The sequence below is a fragment of the Sitophilus oryzae genome, unplaced genomic scaffold (assembly GCF_002938485.1).
Source record: "Sitophilus oryzae breed Bouriz unplaced genomic scaffold, Soryzae_2.0 scaffold_732_pilon_pilon, whole genome shotgun sequence".
Classification (NCBI taxonomy): Eukaryota; Metazoa; Arthropoda; class Insecta; order Coleoptera; family Curculionidae; genus Sitophilus; species Sitophilus oryzae.
The window spans coordinates 1205298-1224847 of NW_022147343.1; the positions used below are offsets into that span (position 1 = coordinate 1205298).

Here is a 19550-nt window from a genome sequence, read left to right on the forward strand (position 1 = left end):
GTGAATCGAATATTAATCAGCTCAAAAATGGTTCGACAAAATATTCAGGGCAAAAAAACTATAAAATATTAACCCGTTTTTGCGCTAAGAAAATAATACGTAGATTCGATAGACGATAAGAAAATGGTTCTTTTTACCTCTGCGCGCTGCCGTATTTATGTACTATCGAAGGGACGTTTTTATAATACTATTGAGTATTGAGTGCTGTTTCACATGGAGCGGACGTGCGGACCATCGTGGACCATTGTGTGTATTTTAAGAATTGACGGAGTACTTTCACCTGTAGATCGCCCATTGGTTGAACAAGTACCATGAGTATTGAATGTATGAATACTTTCACATAGGCGCGGATGATCCGTCGAAGCAAGGGATCGACGGATGGCTGTTGGACGAAATCATACGGGCGGACCATCCGCGCCCATGTCAAAATACTCATACAAGCTCATAGTACCTCTTCAATAAACGGACGGTCCGCGCGGACGCCGGACGGCCCGCTCCATGTGAAACGGCACAACAGGGACGATCAGCGCGGACGGTTTGAGCGAATGCTCCGCTCCGTGTAAAACTGCACTTCATACTAAATTTTATTTCGTGTTTTTGCACCTATTTTAGTGTGTTGTTTATCTTTCTTGTCTATGGTGTTGTTCAGTATGGCAAAGCATCTCTAGCAGAGCTGCAAGCTCACAGAAAACTAAAGTCTTTTTTGACTTAAATCATTTTAGTGACTTAAGTCATTTGATTTTAAGTCGATAAATCAAATGACTTAAGTCATTTCATTATTTCGAAAGATGACTTAAAATACTTAAATCTTTTTTTAACGACTTAAGTTATTTTAAAAAGATTTAAATCTTTTAAAAGATACAATATGACCGAAAAAGAACGGCGTCAGCGATGACTATGAAATGAAGTTCGCTGTCATTTTATATGTAAAATTATATGGGGAATGTCATTGATGTTTATTTCCAAGCCAACTGGATGCCGTTTTTTTTATCATACGGTATATACCTATTGATATAGTAATTATTTATATTTTTTGCTTCACACTGCTGTACTGCTGTTTATATAATTTTTGTGTTTCACACACATTTTTATACCTATAAGATAATGAGTTTGATATTACAAAACACAGTATTTTAGTTATAGGAAAATATAAAAGCCTAACGGGGGCTCGGAAATTTTCAAAAGTGAAGAATATAATTATACAAAAAATTATTTCCATTGTCTAGATGTGCACTTCCGAATATAACTTGTTTAGTTTATATCTGGTCGGCACCTTTTGACTTCGGCACGCGCTTTGATATCACACACGGACCGCCGCCGCCGATGTCATTTGAAGAAAAATATATTTCATAGAAAAATTAAATTACTCCCTCTTTTTATGCGATTTTTCGAAAAGAAAATGCGGACTGGGACCACATACGTATTTGCATTGATTGTGTCCGCACGTGTAATACGGAAGAATATAATATTTTTATACTTTTTATGGGGCGGAGTCACAACGCCCCCCCCTGCCCTACCCCCCAGCTACAACGTTGTAAAAATCAATTCATAGAACTGATTTTATGTCCTTAGCAATTTAAATACACTAAAAAGAAAAAAAAATCTTTAAAATTTTTATTATGAACTTTTATAACGTCATTACATAATTTTATATTATATAAAAGCTTGTAGCGAGATTTGAGTGTACAGTTGTACGACAACTTTATCTTGTAATTCCTTTTCTAGTGGTGTATCATAAGACAAACTTTCAAAATGAGACAGGGTAGACACAGGTTTTAGATTGTCATGTATATTGTATATACTTAAAGTAAAGTTGTCGTACCAGGTTTTTATGAGTGCAACTGTACACTCAAATCTCGCGACAAGATTTAATATAATATTAAAATTATGTAATGACGTTATAAAGTTCATAATAAAAATTTTAAAGAAAAAGTTTTTTTTTTTGTGTATTTAAATAAAAGCTTGTTTTTAAAAAAGTTCTTTTTCTTAAAATTTATTTTTTACTTTTTAGTTATGCTGGTTTTTCTTAAATAACTTTCTATGGGCATCCTAATAATATGTATATCGATTTTCATTAACAAAGGAGAACTTAAAAAAAAACGACAGCTGTCAAATTTGACAGTTCAAATGTGAGACAAATAAAACGAAAACCGACTATGGGGTAGGGGGCATCCAATATATCGATTTTTATCAAAATCGGACAACTTTGAAATTTTTTTGGACAGCTGTCAATTCTAACAGCTGAATTTTTTTCTTCTTTCATTTTAGCCCATGGCCATCATATATATATATTATGTCGATTTTTATCAAAATCGGTTCACTTCGAAATTTTGACATGTCATTAAACTGTCATTTTTTCAAGATAGCCGCCCACATATTTTTTTTCATATGTATATACCCACAATATACCTATATTATAATAAATTTTTTTATAATAGAATTTTAAAAAATCAAAAACCTCAAAAATGGCGCCATTTTGGCCGCCATTTTAACAGCTGTCAAAAATTCTGGTCATGCCTTGTAAAAAAATGTATAATTTCCTACAATCAAAGGAAGTGGTTCTAATTTAGCTTACAAGATTTGCCCCGAACAAACATACATACAAAGCAAGTTAAATAAAAGCTTATAAAAAGTTGATTTTTACACTACTTGTTGCATATGGTGCAAATGTTATTTTTGTATAGAAAACTAGAGGAACATGAATAAACTGACTGGCAAATACGCAAACAGATTTTTTTATCTAATATTAATTTAACGATTTTTTCTTCGGGCAAAAAAGGAATATTTTTAATCTTAGAGTAAAAGTGGCATATAATTATAACCCATTTTTACGGTAAAGTTTCTTTCTCTCATTTTTGCTCTCATTGCTACTTAAACCGCTTTTGCCCTCTGAAAAACGCAAACCGTTTTTGCCGAGAGTAAAATTTTAACCCACTTTTGCTATCAGCCTCTCATATAATCATCTAATTTTGAACTCATTTCTTTCATTCCTATGTTCCATTATCCAATTCTAAAGAGTTTAGATCTGGTGACTATTTTTCTACTATTTGACATGATTGTTGAAGCAGCAGGGCTTATTTACTACATTACATATATTTCACGTAATCATTAGTTAATTTTTTTGTAATTCTCAATTTATCTGTTTTGTATGTTAGGATGTTTAATAAAATGTTACAAGGTGTAGGGAAAAATAAATGTTTAGGTACAATTAGATATTGATTTTTATTTTCCTAAATTCTGATTGAGTTATTGATCAAAAGAACTTTTTAAATAAATATGTAAATACATAAAATACATAGTTATTTAAATTAAAAGCTGTGTATAAAATATTATGAAATAGTTCAATTGTTGGCTCTAAATGGTTCATTGTTTTTATTTTTATAAATTTTACTTTCAATACTTGGGCGAAATAAAATATTTAGTTAAATCATAATTTAAGTTAATCTAACAATTTTACATAATATATATCCTTGTATATGTTACGGATAATGATTGTGAATTAAGGTCAATGTTGAAAATGTTATTATTTTGTTTGCTTTCGTCATTGTACGAGCAATAACATTATTGACTACATAATATTGAGAAATGTTGAAATACAAAAGCTACCAGCAGCAACAATATAGGCTTGGTGTATTCTTTGCCGGTGCTGCCACCATCGATCGTTAGGAAGTATAATTTGTGTAAATTATAAAAAAAGGAAATATTTTGAAATTTACAGAAGGTTTAACTTGTATTATAATTTATTAGTGAAGCTAATAAAACTTTTTAGATGAGTTTAATTACAGTAGCTAGCATAGTTTTGCTAGTGGGGACGTAACTAGGGCTATTTTGGCTGTAACGAAATTTTTTGAAGGTGCATAATTTAAATTTTAGAATATTCATAAAAAAATTAAACACTAGTTGATTAAAAAAAAGATTATACCATTAATATTGCAAATTATATTTTATCTTCTCATGTCTATTTAATTTTTCTATTATGTAATAGGCACTTTGTTTACTCACTTGTTTCGTCGAACTGCTTGAATCCATTTTTGCTTTTGATCAAATCGGTGTGAGAAGCTGTAAAGCTATAAAATGTTGTTTCGTGAGAGTTGAATGTCCGGGAAAGTTGAGTTATTGAATGTTCTTGCACCCAACAATCACGCAATTTTATTAACATTACGCACATCAACACCCAGTTCGAGAGTTCTTTTACACTTAATTTTTATTCCCGGAAACCTCGGACCTGAGTATTTTATAGTTTCAATAACTCCACTAGCAAAAAACTAAAATACTTAAATATTATGACAAAGCCACGATTTCGATATTATTTTAATACGATCAACATGAACTGTAACCGGGACGGCGTGAAATACATATCGAAGATTTCTGATTTCTGCCGTATAGAGTGCTGCGGTCGGAATTTTTTGAAATTAACTGAAATTCATCAAGTCTATAACATCTAACATTTCCCCCATGTCTCTGTTAGCCATTTCCGATATTCCAGTTTTAAAATCGAGATCAAAACAATCAAATTTGTATTAAAATTAAATCTAATAGAACCACAAAAGTTACAACCAAAGCAATCAAATATCATTCGTGCAAATTCGTTTCGACTGGATAGTCACTTACTGCTAGCGGCTACACTTGAAAAGCCAGCCGGTAGGCACAGAATAAACAAAAGCATTGCCTTTTTTCTTAAACATTACCTTTACCTTTATCAAGACCCGCAAATCCGGGCAAAGTCGTTAAATCGTTAATTTTTCTGCGGCTTATCAATTTTGTCGAGATCCTTTGGAATGTCTGGTCAGTAACAAAAATGTCCAACCTAAGCGGGCGTATACAATATTGATGACGATTAATACTGTAAAGCCTAATTTATATCTTTGTTCATAACGTATACAGAGGATCTGCTAGTGATAAATATTGTTTCTCTTTTTACCTCTTTGTATCAATCATTTTTTAACCATTTATTTTGAGTTTCCTTTGCATTATTCAAAAACAATCATCACGAACGTTACGGAAGAAGCATACATACAGTTCATACCAAATAAACTTTTAGTCACGTGATTAAGCTTGACCGGCACAGCGTTGCCCACTTTTATATGTTTTCTTTTAATCAAAATCTTTTAGGAAGCAAAAATTAATTATAAATATATAAAGCGTTATTATTTACCATCAATAAAACTCCTTAACAGCTCTTAAGAAGCTCTTTCCTAAAGAGCCATTTCTACCGCTTTCCCGTTCAAAATGTTCTGATAAAGTTGCGATGAGTTTTTTTACAGCTATTAAGCTATCTTGTACACTTCGCACTAAAAGTGGTTCTAAAAAGAACAATGTTCGACTGCAAGGTCTGCTAGTAAGCATTTTTAAGCTTAAAATATCACAACAGTATTTATTTAAACCAAAAACTCATAATACACAACTAAAGTGTCAAAACGAATGACAATGTCAGGAAATAAATAAATAAATGCGGCAAGTTGACATTTTTTACAGTAGAGCTACCACCTAAATTCCCAGAGGGAAATTTAAATTCCAGTTAACACAGCGCCGGCGCCGAATATGTCATGGTTGGCAACAATGAATTTAAAAATCGCGCTCTCGATTACGTAACTACAAGTTTAATTGATATGAAATATAGTTATAGATCATTTATCGGTCCAAAATACTCCTATCCCTGTTCCTGCTTTGGTTTTGGAAGAATCCGTATCATTAGTATCTCTTACATCCGAAAATATTTTGGGAAAAAACAATTATCCCGATTTTATTATTTTTTGGCTTTATTTGAAAATATATAACAATACTTTTACACTCTCATTAACTTTATGTTATTTCAATTTGAAATTTTCTTTCAAGATGCCATTCATTTTACTTTTTTAAATCTGGCTTGGCTTTTTAATTTCATTTTTTAAAACCTCCCTAATACAATGGTATAGTACACACTAACCCAAAAAATGCATAATCTACATCTACATATATAAAATGCTAATGTTTGTCTGTGTCCTCTCTACTGAAGTAACGACTTGCTCTAGAAAGTTGCTTTTTTTACTAAAAGATAGCTAATTGGCTCTTCTAAAAACTGTCGTCGCTGGATTTTTTTTGTTTTTCATTTAATTAAAAAAAAAAGATAAAAAGTATTTTTTTCTGATGTCGCGTCGTGGCGAATGCGCCAGGCTTCAACTAGTAAAGTATATTTTCATAAAAAGCAATGTGTTGTGTGTATTGGAAAGAGATTGGTATACAGATCACTTAATGTGTGTGTAGAAAACCAGCAACATTTTTTGGGGTAACTGTGATACATCATTGCATTTCGGAGAATATAATTTTTCAAACTTGAAAATCCTTGTTCCTAATCGAAAAAATCGAGTTGATGAGGGTTTGATATAATAAACCAAACGTCAAATTGAAAATCTAATAACATAAACTTGTAGAGCAAGTAGTAATTCGGTAATATTCGGTTTCTCCTAAATATCTTCGGAGACAATCGGCTTTTATCTTTTGCGCAACTTTTTTCTATTTAATTAATTAATTATCTTTTTATCTCTTTTGGTTTCCGACATCTCTGTAATGTGTATTCTTATATGGGACACCTTGTATACACAAAAAAATATAATTTAATAAATTTATAGAATCCAAGCAGAAGTCAAATATAGGCGATTATTATTTAAATAAAAGCTAACATTTATCTTTTCAACGCGTTTTTAGAATACTATATATTTGTAAAAAAATTTTTATTAATTTTTAATTTAAAAAAATTACTACAACTATTCTACTGAAATGCTGTTCTTTGAAGCAAAGTTTTAGGAGTTATTGGTGTTTCCATTTAAATTAAATGCAGTAATCAGTTTTCATTAAACAAATGTTTTTTATCACTTTATTATGCGTTGCTTTTAACTCTCATCTGTATGTGTGTCTCATTCCGTGACTTTCACGATCATTGTTTCTGTTAGGTTTGCTAAAATCCCTGATGAACCTTTGAATAGGATAGGTTTGGTGCCGCACGAGTCCAGTTCGTCCGGATCCAGTTCGGAGAGTTCCAGCGATACGGAGGACTCCGAGGAGGAGAGGCGGAACAAGCAACTGAAACAGCTCGAAAAAGAAGTAAGTTTTGCACGAAATTGATGATTAAATAATTGGTGGAGTTTTGACATACTCGAAATCTTAATAACTCTAAAGAAAAATGCGTCACAATACACCAAAATACCATACATTCGAAAAAAACTTATCAAAGACGGCTGAGAAATGACAATCGCTTACTGCTAGTTGGTCTCAAAGTTGTACCTATTATATTCGAAAAAAAATATTTCTTTTGAAATAGATTTGTGGGTCTGGGAAAGTTTATTTTTTTTAGTCTGTCTATAATTAATGTTAATTTTTGACAAGTTTTATGTCAAAATTTCTAGTACATGACGGCATTGACCTCGTCAAAATTATCGATTGTTATTCCCCAGCCGTTTTTGTTTGATCATACGGTACTTTACTTAAACCAAACCAAACACTAGATGCGAGTTTTGCTAATCGTGTTAGGATCATCAGCAGATGACTAAAACTAAACTACCGTATAATCGAAAAAAAAACGGCGTCAGCGATGGCTATGAAATAAAGATTGGTGTCATTTTATACCGATTTGGTCATTTTAAGGGGCGTCCAGACCAGATGAGCGAGCAGGAGCGAGCAAGAATTCTGGTATGCTCTATGGGAACGCTTAACTGGTGTGGACGGCTCTGCGAGCGAGCGAATGATTGCTTGCTCGCGCTCGACGCTGTTTCACGCCGTGTCGGTACATCAAAGAAAATTCGCGCTATTGCACGTTCGGTTTGGGCGGAAATTTGTTTACCACGTTTGCGATCGAATATCAAAAATGGAATGGCTGAATGAAGTTGTTTTAGAACTAATAGAGGAGTACAAAAATCGTCAAGACCTGTAAGGTTATAGCTAGCCTTTCTCTAGGTGAAATTGCTTTTCGGTAATTGGTATCACTTTTCATTATTTTTATGTCAATTAAATCTAATAAGGTAATAAAATCTTAAGTTACATCCGACAAAAGTTCTTAAATTTTTCAGAATATTCTGTGTCAACATCGTTTAGTAAATTGTTACAACCATGAGAAACTCGATTTTTAAAAAGATTTATGTTCCACCATCTCCTCTGCAATCGTTTTCTCTTTTGACGTTTCAACAATTTATAAAATACTGAAAGACGCACAAGCAATAATTTTTTCCGACATTATGAACATGAAGTGCTACACACCGATCAACGCCGAACAAATAACAAATAATCGCTAGGTTTGGACGGAAGCTGATCATGTACTCGAGAGCAGCAGAAATTACGAGCGGATTTGAATAAATGTTTGCTCGCGCTCGTTACTGCTCGCTTTTCTGGTCTGGACGCCCCTTTAGAAGTGTGATCTGAATTTTAATGTGTAAGACAGAGAACAATATAAATGACCGGTTGACAGACAGAGACAAAATCAAAAGCGGCATGCAGTGTTGCCGGTTTTTACGTTTGTAGGAGAATTTGTGTAGAAAAAAAACTATTTTAAAAACTTTCATGTGTATATTACTGAAATGAAGATAATATATCTAAGCTAAATATAATCTATTACGTCTGTAGTAAAATAAGTACTAATTGTAAAAAATAAGGTTCCAACCCTAGATGCAACGATATCCATAAACGCCTACTTGTGCGGTTTGAACTTTTGATGTAAAATCCGGCAATACCGCATAGAAGAAATGTACCAACCCAACTTTTATCTCTTTTTAATACATTTGATTTTCCATTAAGCTGCCTACATCACTGTCTTACACGTTAAAATCCAGACCACACTTCTGAAATGGCCAAATCGGTATGTAATTTCTATGGGAAATGTCATCATTTCCCAGCCACCGTTTTCGATCATACGGATGATTTACAACAGAGAACTGACTATAAAAAACTGAACCAGTAACTCTGACCATATTTTCTTTACATTTAATTTAATAAACTTGTAACATAAACGTAATTTGAAACATGTTTAATACGATTATACGATTAAACAATACAATCTTTACTATAGAGAATCGCAATCGCCTAATAGTTCAACTAAAAATAAATAATAAAAAATACTAACATACTACATAACTAACATATGAAGCGATTTTTACTATGTTAGCTGAACTAATGTTACCAAAAATGATGAATATTTAGTATCTGAAAACACTGATGTTTTATATTTAACGAGCTTTTTAACACTGATATTTTACGATGTCATGTAACTACACGTGCCTAATGGTTAACTGTAAGTAACGTACTGTATTATACTTACAGTTGACGGCGATGCAGGAAAGAATGAGAAAACTGGTAGAAGAGAGTACGAGGCGTAAAAAAGAGAAGAAAAAGCAAAAACTCAAAGACAAACCCAAGAAAATGACAGCAGCGGCGCAAGCGGTGTCTGCCATCCCCAACAGTACGGGTATGTAATTGTTTCTTACTTATATGGGTTCGTTTTAATGGTTTTTGGACATGTAAACATCAACTTTTAAGGTGAAGTGTGACGTAAGCATCGATTATGGCTAAAATGTTACTACAGGGTTAAAATGTTTGACCTGAAGAAAACTGGTATTTTTGAATTTATGTTGCTGTTACGCCATCTAATGTCTAGGGTTCAGAACCGGGAAATCCCGGCACCGAAAATACCGGGGATTTCCGGTTCTTTTAAGACATCAAAGAACCGGGACTCAAAATTATTAATTCCCGGTTCTTTCGGTACTTAATACCGGGAATTTCCGGTTCTTTTAAGACATCAAAGAACCGGGACTCAAAATTATTAATTCAATATTTTAGGGCTTTTGTCTCAAATTCAGTTAAGTTGGTTTATGTTGTTTGAAGTGAAATTTAAGTTACCTTTACTTTTTTCTTTACTTCTGTTCATATTAATTTTCTCATGACTGATTACTTAATAATTTGATATTATTTTCATTAAAAATCTCTATTTTTTATTCATTTTACTTTGAAAAACCATCCCTTGCTTTCTGATTGATAAACTGCACCACCATTGAACAAAAATTAGTCAGTACCGAAAGTACCGAAAAAAAAAGGAAATCTCGGTTCATAAGAGACGCGGTACCGAAATTCCAGGTTCCGAACTTGAAAATAATTTACAGCAAATTTATTATGAGTTCCATTGCAATTTTTTAAAAATAATGGATGTTTTACGACACACAATGTCTCCTTACACACACAATTTTCTATTTTCTTCTCCGATAACTAGGTAAATCATCGGCGGGAGCAGGCTCGGCCGGAGGCGGCAAGCAATTGCCCACCGCTCCCGACAGCCTAGCGGAGGACGGCGGTCCCGTCGCCGACGCCAAGAGCGGCAACGAAAGGGGGGCGGCTGCAACGGGGGGCGCGGCTGCAGCCAAGACGCCCAAGACCAAAGGTGAGGTCGGCAGTTGGCTCAACGGCGAGGGTCGCGAACGCAAAGTGCGGTGGATAGTGTCTCTAAGTGTTGCGGTCTCTTTAGAAATAAAATTAATGTTTTTGTCTGTTGAAGAGTTAGTTTTGCTATACCGGGTGCGTCTCAAAAGTGGCTCACCTCTATAACTTTTATTTTTTCAGATAAACGAGATTTTTATTATATGACAAATTAGAAAAGATTGACGTATTCAATTGTTTTTGGTCACTTCGTGTTTCACCGGAAATGACTACAACTTTTGATTTTTAAATGATACTCTGAATAGATTGACATATCATATCTCAAATTTTGACATTTTTATTTAAAAGTCGCATTTTAAATTTCAATCTAGAATCTAGAAAAATGACTACAACTTTTCATTTTTAAATGATACTCTGAATAGATTGACATAATATCATATGTCAAATTTTGACATTTTTGTTTAAAAAATCGTATTTTAAATTTCAATCTAGAATCTAGAAAAATGACTACAACTTTTGATTTTTAAATGACACTCTGAATAGATTGACATATCATATGTCAAATATTTGTTTAAAAAAATCGTATTTTAAATTTCAATCTAGAATGCCATGGCTGTGTTAAAAACACTAATTTTTAATGAAAGCGAAAAACCTTGGAAAAATAGATTTGATTGTCTAATGTATCTTGTTCTGGCCGGTTAAACGGGGCTCAAATCGTATTCTTAATCATATTTCAATTTTTTCGAATGGAAGAATGGCTCGTTAGCATATTTGGAAAAAGCATTTTTTAAGAATAATTAGGTACCATACACTTGATATTTCGAGTCAAATTGTCGTTATGAACCGCATGTTACAATTTCAAATAAACCATATGCGAAAATGTCAAAAGTTGACATATGATAATCTATTCAGAGTGTCATTTTCTATTGAATAAAGTAAAAAAATAATAAGGGTGTCATTTAATAATCAAAAGTTGTAGTCATTTCCCGTGAAACAGGAAGTGACCAAAAACAATTGATTACGTCAATCAATCCTAATTTATTTCATATAGTAACATACCAAATCTCGTTTTTTTTATATGATAAAAATAAAAAAATTATAGGAGTGAGCCACTTCTGAAACGCATCCGGTATTATGTATATCAGTACATCTGTTCTAAAAGATAAAAACGAAATATGCAGACCGTTTCAAATCAGTAAATATTTCATAATCAGCATTTGCAGATAAATTTAGGTTATTTCATACCAAACATGTCTGTGAATACAAAGATTAAAGAAGGAGCATAATTCTATCCATATATTCATGCATGGTACAGACTCGACATCACAGGTCTCCGTCCCTGACAGTTCTGTTTGGCGTTTCAGTTGAAACATTTGAATCTGATTTGAAATTTTGTGGATTTCTTGTTTTTAGCGGTACCGAAAATTGCCGTAAAACAGTTGTGCAGCGTGCGGTAGGTAGATCTCAGACAACATCAAGAGAAATAATGGACTTCTCACCAATCATTTTTATGAAATTGTCTTAAAATTAACTAACCATATATTGTCTTTTCGGTTGTATTCACTACTTGTCAAAAATAATTAAGATACGTCAATTTGACTTAGTGCTTTAATAGCGTATTTGATCATTATTGTGTTATTAATTAATTATTATAACTTACATATTTTTGTAACAATTTTAATTTTGTACTAATATTTATTGGCAACGTAAAATTAAAGAACATATTATTGAGTCAGTACTACTCTTACTACCTAAAATCTGTCCAACGACAAGATCCTTGACAGTGATAGATGTGTCTGTAATTATAATTTCAGTAGTTTGTTTTATTTTACACAGAAATAAGTTGGTACAACTGGAACGCATAGCAGAAAATTAATATATTTAAAATTTGACTGATAAGTGATTGCTTAAAAATATTGTGAAAAAAAACTGTATAAAACTGAAAAAATGTAATTGAGTTATTTTATTTAAAAAAACGGTATGTGTTAATACAAAACAAACAGGAACAAAACACCGCTTACCAAAAAAAAATATATAAAAAAGAACTATTTATTACTTTCAAGCTTCAAGAAACTTCCCGCATTTATTATTATATTTATCAATATAATTTATGTACAAATACAAATTTGTAACATTCCACAGGAATAAATAGAACAACATAAATAAAACAAACTATTTTATTAATAATAACACTTACCAAATTTTATACCTTAAAGGTTGATTAACTTTAATCTTAATTTTTTTAAACCAGTACCTTTTGACATTATTTTTCTGCAATACTAAAATCCATTATTTATCTATCGTGTGATGTCGATATTTTACAGTTACTCCAGTAGTATATGTTTCATACGATCCTCCTTGTAGCATATGCACGATAGCCGAGATGCACATATCTACAACGAGATGGTATACAAACTTTATTGGTGCATAAGACTTTCTGCCTGGGCAGCGAGTATTAACTATAAACTATGCTCTGGGTCTACAGTTAATTTTCCCTCGATTTTTTCTCCACTTGACTTCAAAAGACACAAAACACACGTAATAACACGAATCAAAGTGCATCATCTTCCAAAACGCAGATATTTGACATAAGTTGACACAAAATTATAACCTATAATTTGGCAAGACTTTGACAAGTCTCAAAAATCTAAAGGCGAGTTCATACGTATCGGCATCCGTTTGTCAACGTAGTTTTTGAAATAAACCAATAAAACTGGTTAAAAACAACAAGAGACGACGCATGACGGATTTATATTTGATGAACCCAGAAACTTGATGAACCCAGCCATACTAGGTCCCAATCGCGCGCAAGATAATTTTTTTGATACGCTTCTTCGTTTCTTAATCCTTTTATTCAAAGAAACATGTTTCGAATTCCAACTAGAATCCTAAAAAATAAAAAACAGATCACGTATTTAGAATGACCAGGCCGGTATACATAGCTCATATTTGCTTACATTAGCAAACAACTTTGATATTTATATCTTAAATATATAATTCACTGTAAGAGACCTTAATACTATGGAATTAAGTATGAGACACTTTGCCTCCATTGCTTTGCTGTAGCAGCTCTCTGTAGTGCATGTGACTAGATTTCTCTTCTTATATTAATTTTCTTTTTCAAATTCTTTCTGTAGATACTGTTTTATTAGTAGATTATTAATTATTTATTGCTACAATTCGTAGTTTGTCTATTATGTTGTTTTTATTTTTTAGCACAACTCTAATCAAGTCGCACGCACAAGCTTCTGTATGACCTCTTCTTTAGTTTCTTCTTTAAGTCAACCTTACACTAAAGCAACAACTGGCAACATGAGGCAGTGATATCTCTTAATGCATATCTGCGTTTTCTTACACATCACCTATATCTGATACGTTAAAAAAGAATATCCTTAAAGAAAGAAATACTTTGTTCAACATTGTTAACTGTTGAACTTAACATGTTACAAGTTATTGGTGTAAGGTTGTAATGTAATAACAGCTATACAATAATAAGTATGTCTTGATAAAGAAATAGTTATTTTATATACAAGACGATAAAATGGTATTTTATCGTCGTGTATAAAACAATATTTTTTTCCATAGCGAGTTACGTTTTAAAAAATATTCAGAAATTATTATTTCAAGGAATTTGTTACGAGAAGAAAAAATATTGTGCTGGGTTGGCGTTGGTTTCTATGTAATTTGACAAATAAATAAAGGTGTCTCTAGTTGTCAGTTTTGAGTCAATATTTTTTAATTGTCTTTCGTGTCGATTGCTGATTGAATTGGAGCCAGAAATGGCTCAAAACGAAATAAGTAAATTATCAGCACAACAGATATTCAGGCTGAGGCGACAAACGCCATATCCAAACTACTTCCATTTAAATCCCGAATAACTTATGAAAAGGAATACAAAATTTTCAAAAATGGAAGCAATTAAAAAACGTGCGAGAAAAAAATAAAGTTTTTAACTATCCTCGCTGTTAAAAGTATCATTTAATCTACCCTTGCGGTTAAAGTACTATTTTATTTACTATTTTTGATAGATATAAGGCAATTTGAACAGTTGCTATGAAAACAAATATATTTTCTGTTAAACTTCCGTTTTTATTTCATATAATTTAGGTAGTATAATCTGTAGACATAACCAGTAGTAATAAATAACAATATTATTCATTAGAATTGTTCATATAGATTTTTTTGGGGGGTTCTTTCCTGCTAGCTCTGATAATACTCGTATGAGCGAAACACGTTTCACTGTTTAACTTAATATAAAGGTTGAGTCCGAGACGTTTGAGTCTTTTTTCTTTTTCGTTTTACTGACTTCTGCGATGTTTATTAAGTATACTTTTCAAAATTATTTTTTAGCCTAGTATTGTTTTTTAGCCTAGTACAGTTTAACTTATTCTTCGATCTGTCTTTCATTAGGCCCTCGAGGACCCAAACCAGCAGCGGCGGCGCCATCGGGGGCGGCAGCGGGACCAGCGGCGAAAAGGGCCAAGACAGGTAGAGGGGCTGGAGCAGGAACCGGTCCCGGAAGAAAGAAGGCGCAAGCAGCAATGCCAGCGCCGGCTTTCGACTCCGAAGATGAAGACAACGCTAAGCCGATGTCGTACGACGAGAAACGGCAATTGTCGCTTGACATCAACAAACTACCTGGTGAGTGGAATGAATTGTTTTAAAGTCTGTCCAACGCGTGGACATCCAAAAAATGACAGGAAATACTGTCCAGTGACAAAATCCTTGACAGTGATATATGTGTCTGTCATTTTAATTTCAAAGTATGTAGTTTATTTTATTTTACAAAGTAATAAGTTGGTACAATTGGAACGCATAACAGAAAATTGATATATTTAAAATTTAAGTAACAAGTGATAACTTCAAAATATTATGAAAAAAACTGTATAAAACTTAAAAATGTAATCTAGTTATTTTATTAAAAAAATGCGGTGTTAATAAAACAAGCAAGGGTGTATTTTAAACAAAACACCACATACCAAAAAAAATATATATATAAAAAACCTATTGGCAATTGATATTTTACCTTTACATAAAAAAGAACTATTTCTTATTTTCAAGCTCAGGCAACTTCCTGCAATTATTACATTTATCAATATAACTTATGTACAAATAAAAAATGTTTAATATTGCAAAGGAATAAATAGAACCCAAAATAAATAAAAAAAAATATTTTATTAATAATAACACTTACTGAATATGCCTTAAAAGTTGGTTAATTACCTTTAATCTTGATTTTTTTAAACCAGTACCTTTTGACATTATCTCTCTGCAGTACTAAAATTTATTATTTACCTATAGTATGATGTTATTTTACAGATAGTCCAGTTTTTGATACTATATACAAGATGGTATACAAACGTTATTTGTGGCTAATACAATTCTCTGGCAAGCTGTTGTTCTGGGCACTGAATATATACACCTAACCCAACTGAATATTAACTGTAGAATGGTCTTGGTCAACACTTAATTTTCCTTCGAGTTTTCCTCCACTTAATTTTAAAAAATACGAAACACACGTAATAACACCATCTAAAATGTAAAATATTTTTATCATTTCTATTTGACATAATTGGACACAAAATTATAACCTATAATTTGGCAAGAGTTTGACAACTCTCAAAAATCTTAAGTCCAATTCATACGCATCGGCGTCCATTTGTCGTTGATCGTTCTGTCAAACCAATAATATTGAAATATGATCTGTCATTTTGGAAATAAACTAATAAAACTGGTTAAAGACAACAAGAGACGGATTTATATATAAATCCATCCATAGTTAGCTTAAAAAATATTAGAAACTTTTTTAGTGAAATAAATGGATTAGTATATGGACGTCATCTGTTTTTTTTTTTCGGTCATCGTCTGTCGAAATGTTACCTGAGAAAAAAAACAGAGTATACTGTGAATTAAAGTGACAGACACAACTGTTATGGATCCTATCATTGGACAGACTTTAACAACCGTTTTTGAAAAAAGTTTATAATCTGAATATTGATATTTTGGGTAAAGGGGAATAACTTTAAAGGAAAAAAGTAGGAATCATTTAGCTGGAAAGAACTAGCATATGCGGCTAAAGTTATGAATTGAAATTGTACAATGAAAATGTATAAAGGTCTAACATACCAACTTAAAATTGATAAGAACTGAACTCTAACTAATGGCAGTCTGACTAAAAAATTTCTAGTGTTTTTGAATTGTGCTGAATTTCTACATCTTATATATTTTTTTATTCTTTTTTTAGGTGACAAATTAGGTCGGGTGGTGCACATCATCCAATCGAGGGAACCCTCGTTGAGGGACTCGAACCCCGACGAGATAGAAATCGACTTCGAGACACTGAAACCGTCCACCTTGCGAGAGCTGGAGAACTACGTCGCCTCGTGTCTGAGAAAAAAGCCACGTAAGCCCTATTGTAAGTTCCGTTACGTTGCGTCTGTACCATTTTGGGTCGTCTAAAAGCACCAGACCGGACCACTGACTTAAGTAACACAACATACAAGCGTGGATAAATTAATAGCGGTATTGCAGTTATTAACCAGTTCATAATTTTATGGCTGATTCAGCCATAAAATTATGGATGGATTATGACATCCGCGCGATGTTAATCTTCCTCGTATTCCATAGATTAAGACTTAACGTTTGTTCTAATCTCAGGAATACGAGTCAATGTACATCAATGTTGCACAACGTTCATAATTCGCATGTTTGTTGTTTTACTACAGGCGTATGTAATTGGAACTACACATTTTTTAAGCATGGTAGATGTTTCCGGGATTTTCGGTTATGCTTATCTAATAATCTTATTATAGATAATTTATAAAGTCCTTTTTTCACTTGGATTGAAAATCTTGATTTTTTATTACGTTAAAGATTAATCATCATCAATTATCAACTGTTTAATTTTGCCATTTAGAAATGAAGTTAGATATAGATTATACCAAATAACCTTTTAGTCACGTGATTAAGCTTGACCGACACAGCGTTGCCGACTGAGATAAAAAAGATTTCAAGTTAACGTCTCCTATTTGCTGCCAGGGCTAATCTGGACGGGGCCTACTTTGTTTACGCGGAATCCGAACCGCGTCCTCGGCCATATCGTGATCCCATATCATGATCCCCCAACTGACTTGGCAAGTGTCTAAATCGACTCTTCACGAGATATTCGATCTCATCCGGCCTCGAATCGGCGTGAATGAGCAGTGTGTGTATATTTTGAATTTCTGTTTATTTTTTAGAATTTCCGTTTATTTCTTAGAATTTCCTTTTATTTCTTAGAATTTCCGTTTATTTTTTAGAATTTCCGTTTATTTTTTAGAATTTCCGTTTATTTTTTAGAATTTCCGTTTATTTTTTAGAATTTCTGTTTATTTTTTAGAATTTCCGTTTATTTTTTAGAATTTCTGTTTATTTTTTTAGAATTTCTGTATAATTTTTTTTAATTTCTGTATAATTTTTATATATTTTTGTTTTAATGTTGTTCCTATTATGTGCAAAGCAACAATAATTAAGTTGAAATAAAAATATTTGCTTGAACTCTTGATTTTACTTGATACTAAACGCAGTTTTACATAAAAAATTAAAAGAATAATAATAAAATTAAAAAGGACGTTTCCCGTTCTAAAAAATGACACCCTAAAGATATCCTTATAATTCAGATGCTCAGAAACATTTCTAATGATTTTATCTAGTTATCTTTTCGAAAAAAAGTCTTATAAAAATAAGCGGGTTGCCATAGTGATTTTACTTTACTTGATAGGGAAAGGCGTACCGGCAACGCCGCAACAGCACTCCGTCGCATTTCTCTCACTCCGACTTAATAAGATCCCTATGCGATTTACTTCCACACATGTAAATACCGACCCAAGAGTAACAGTTGCCAGCACGGTATATCCGATATTTGATATTTATATAAATATCATGATATTTGCCAACCCTGCGAACCGGTCACCCGTCCATCCACTAGTATCGCCTTACGTCGCTTAACTTCGGTGTTCTAATGGGAACCGGTGTTTCGACGTAGCTGGGCCGTTGCCCTATACTGAGATATTTTCTGTTAATCAAAATATTTTAGGAAACAAACATGAATTAATTATAAATATATAAACAGTTATTATTTACGTCAACAAAACTCACTCCCTTAACAGCATTTAAGGGCCATTACTACCGCTTTCCCGTTCAGAATATCTTAATAAGGTTACAATTAGTTTTTTTAAAGGCTGTTAAGCTGCTTCGGCATCTTGTATATTTCGCTCTAAAAGCGGTTGTAAAAAGAACAATTTTCGACTGCAAAGTCTGCTAGTAAAAAATTTTAAGCTGAATATATCACAACACAATTCACTAAAAAAGTATAAAAACTCGTAATACAAAACTAAAGTATCAAAACAAATGATGATGTCAGGAAATAAATAGAAGTGGCAACTTGACATTTTTTACAGTAGAGCTGTCACCTGAATTGCTAGCGGGAAATTTAAATTTCAGTTAATCCGCCGAATATGTCCATGGTTGGCAACAATGAGTTTAATAATCGGTTCCTCGGTGACGTAACTAAAAGTTTATTTGATGTCGCTTATATATTGTTAGCTTTGTATCTGGTTTAATAATTTAAGAACTGTAAATTTTTGTTGTACGAATCTGAAAATTAATTTTCAGATCTTTTTATTTTTTAGATCTTTTTCTTAAAATCTTAAAATATATTGATGAATTGATTTCTTATTTTTCTTAACTTGAGAAATCAGTAGCATAAATCTGTTGATTATCAGAAGTTTATGTCTTATCAGATATAATAAGATCATTAAAGTTTCTGCAAAAACTTGCATGTATGTCTACCAGGTGAATATGGGTGTAATTCTAATTTTAACTATTGGTATCGCTGGAGTCTGGTGATGGGTTTGCTTGAGGCATTTTTTGCAAGTTGGTGTTTAAAAGAAACAATTTGCTTAGTTAGGTAAATATTAGTGGTATTATAAGCTAAAATCAGGTTTTGGTTGGCTTTTTTTAGGCTAAATGTGAGTTTATATGCATATGTCGTGCGTTGTTTCTGTGCAATTTTATTGGTTTACGGTTATGCAATTTCATTAGAAAAACGGACCGACGCATGACGGATGCATATAAACGTACATTAAAGTGTCATTAATACAATTAAAATAAGTAAACTG

General features: G+C 32.4%; 1 protein-coding gene across 9 annotated transcripts in view; it reads left to right on the top strand.

Moving 5' to 3' along the window:
- Nucleotides 1-19550, top strand: part of LOC115888330 (bromodomain-containing protein 3-like) — a 68242-nt gene that overhangs the window by 21159 nt on the left and 27533 nt on the right. For 6 of the 9 annotated variants that reach the window (XM_030908029.1, XM_030908026.1, XM_030908027.1 and 3 more), the window contains 5 exons: nt 6930-7080; nt 9286-9430; nt 10229-10396; nt 14803-15033; nt 16637-16807. In XM_030908029.1, coding sequence (XP_030763889.1) covers nt 6930-7080; nt 9286-9430; nt 10229-10396; nt 14803-15033; nt 16637-16807 — 866 coding nt within the window. The remainder of the gene's footprint in view (nt 1-6929; nt 7081-9285; nt 9431-10228; nt 10397-14802; nt 15034-16636; nt 16808-19550) is intronic. The other 3 variants (XM_030908031.1, XM_030908030.1, XM_030908032.1) reach the window with 3 other exon arrangements.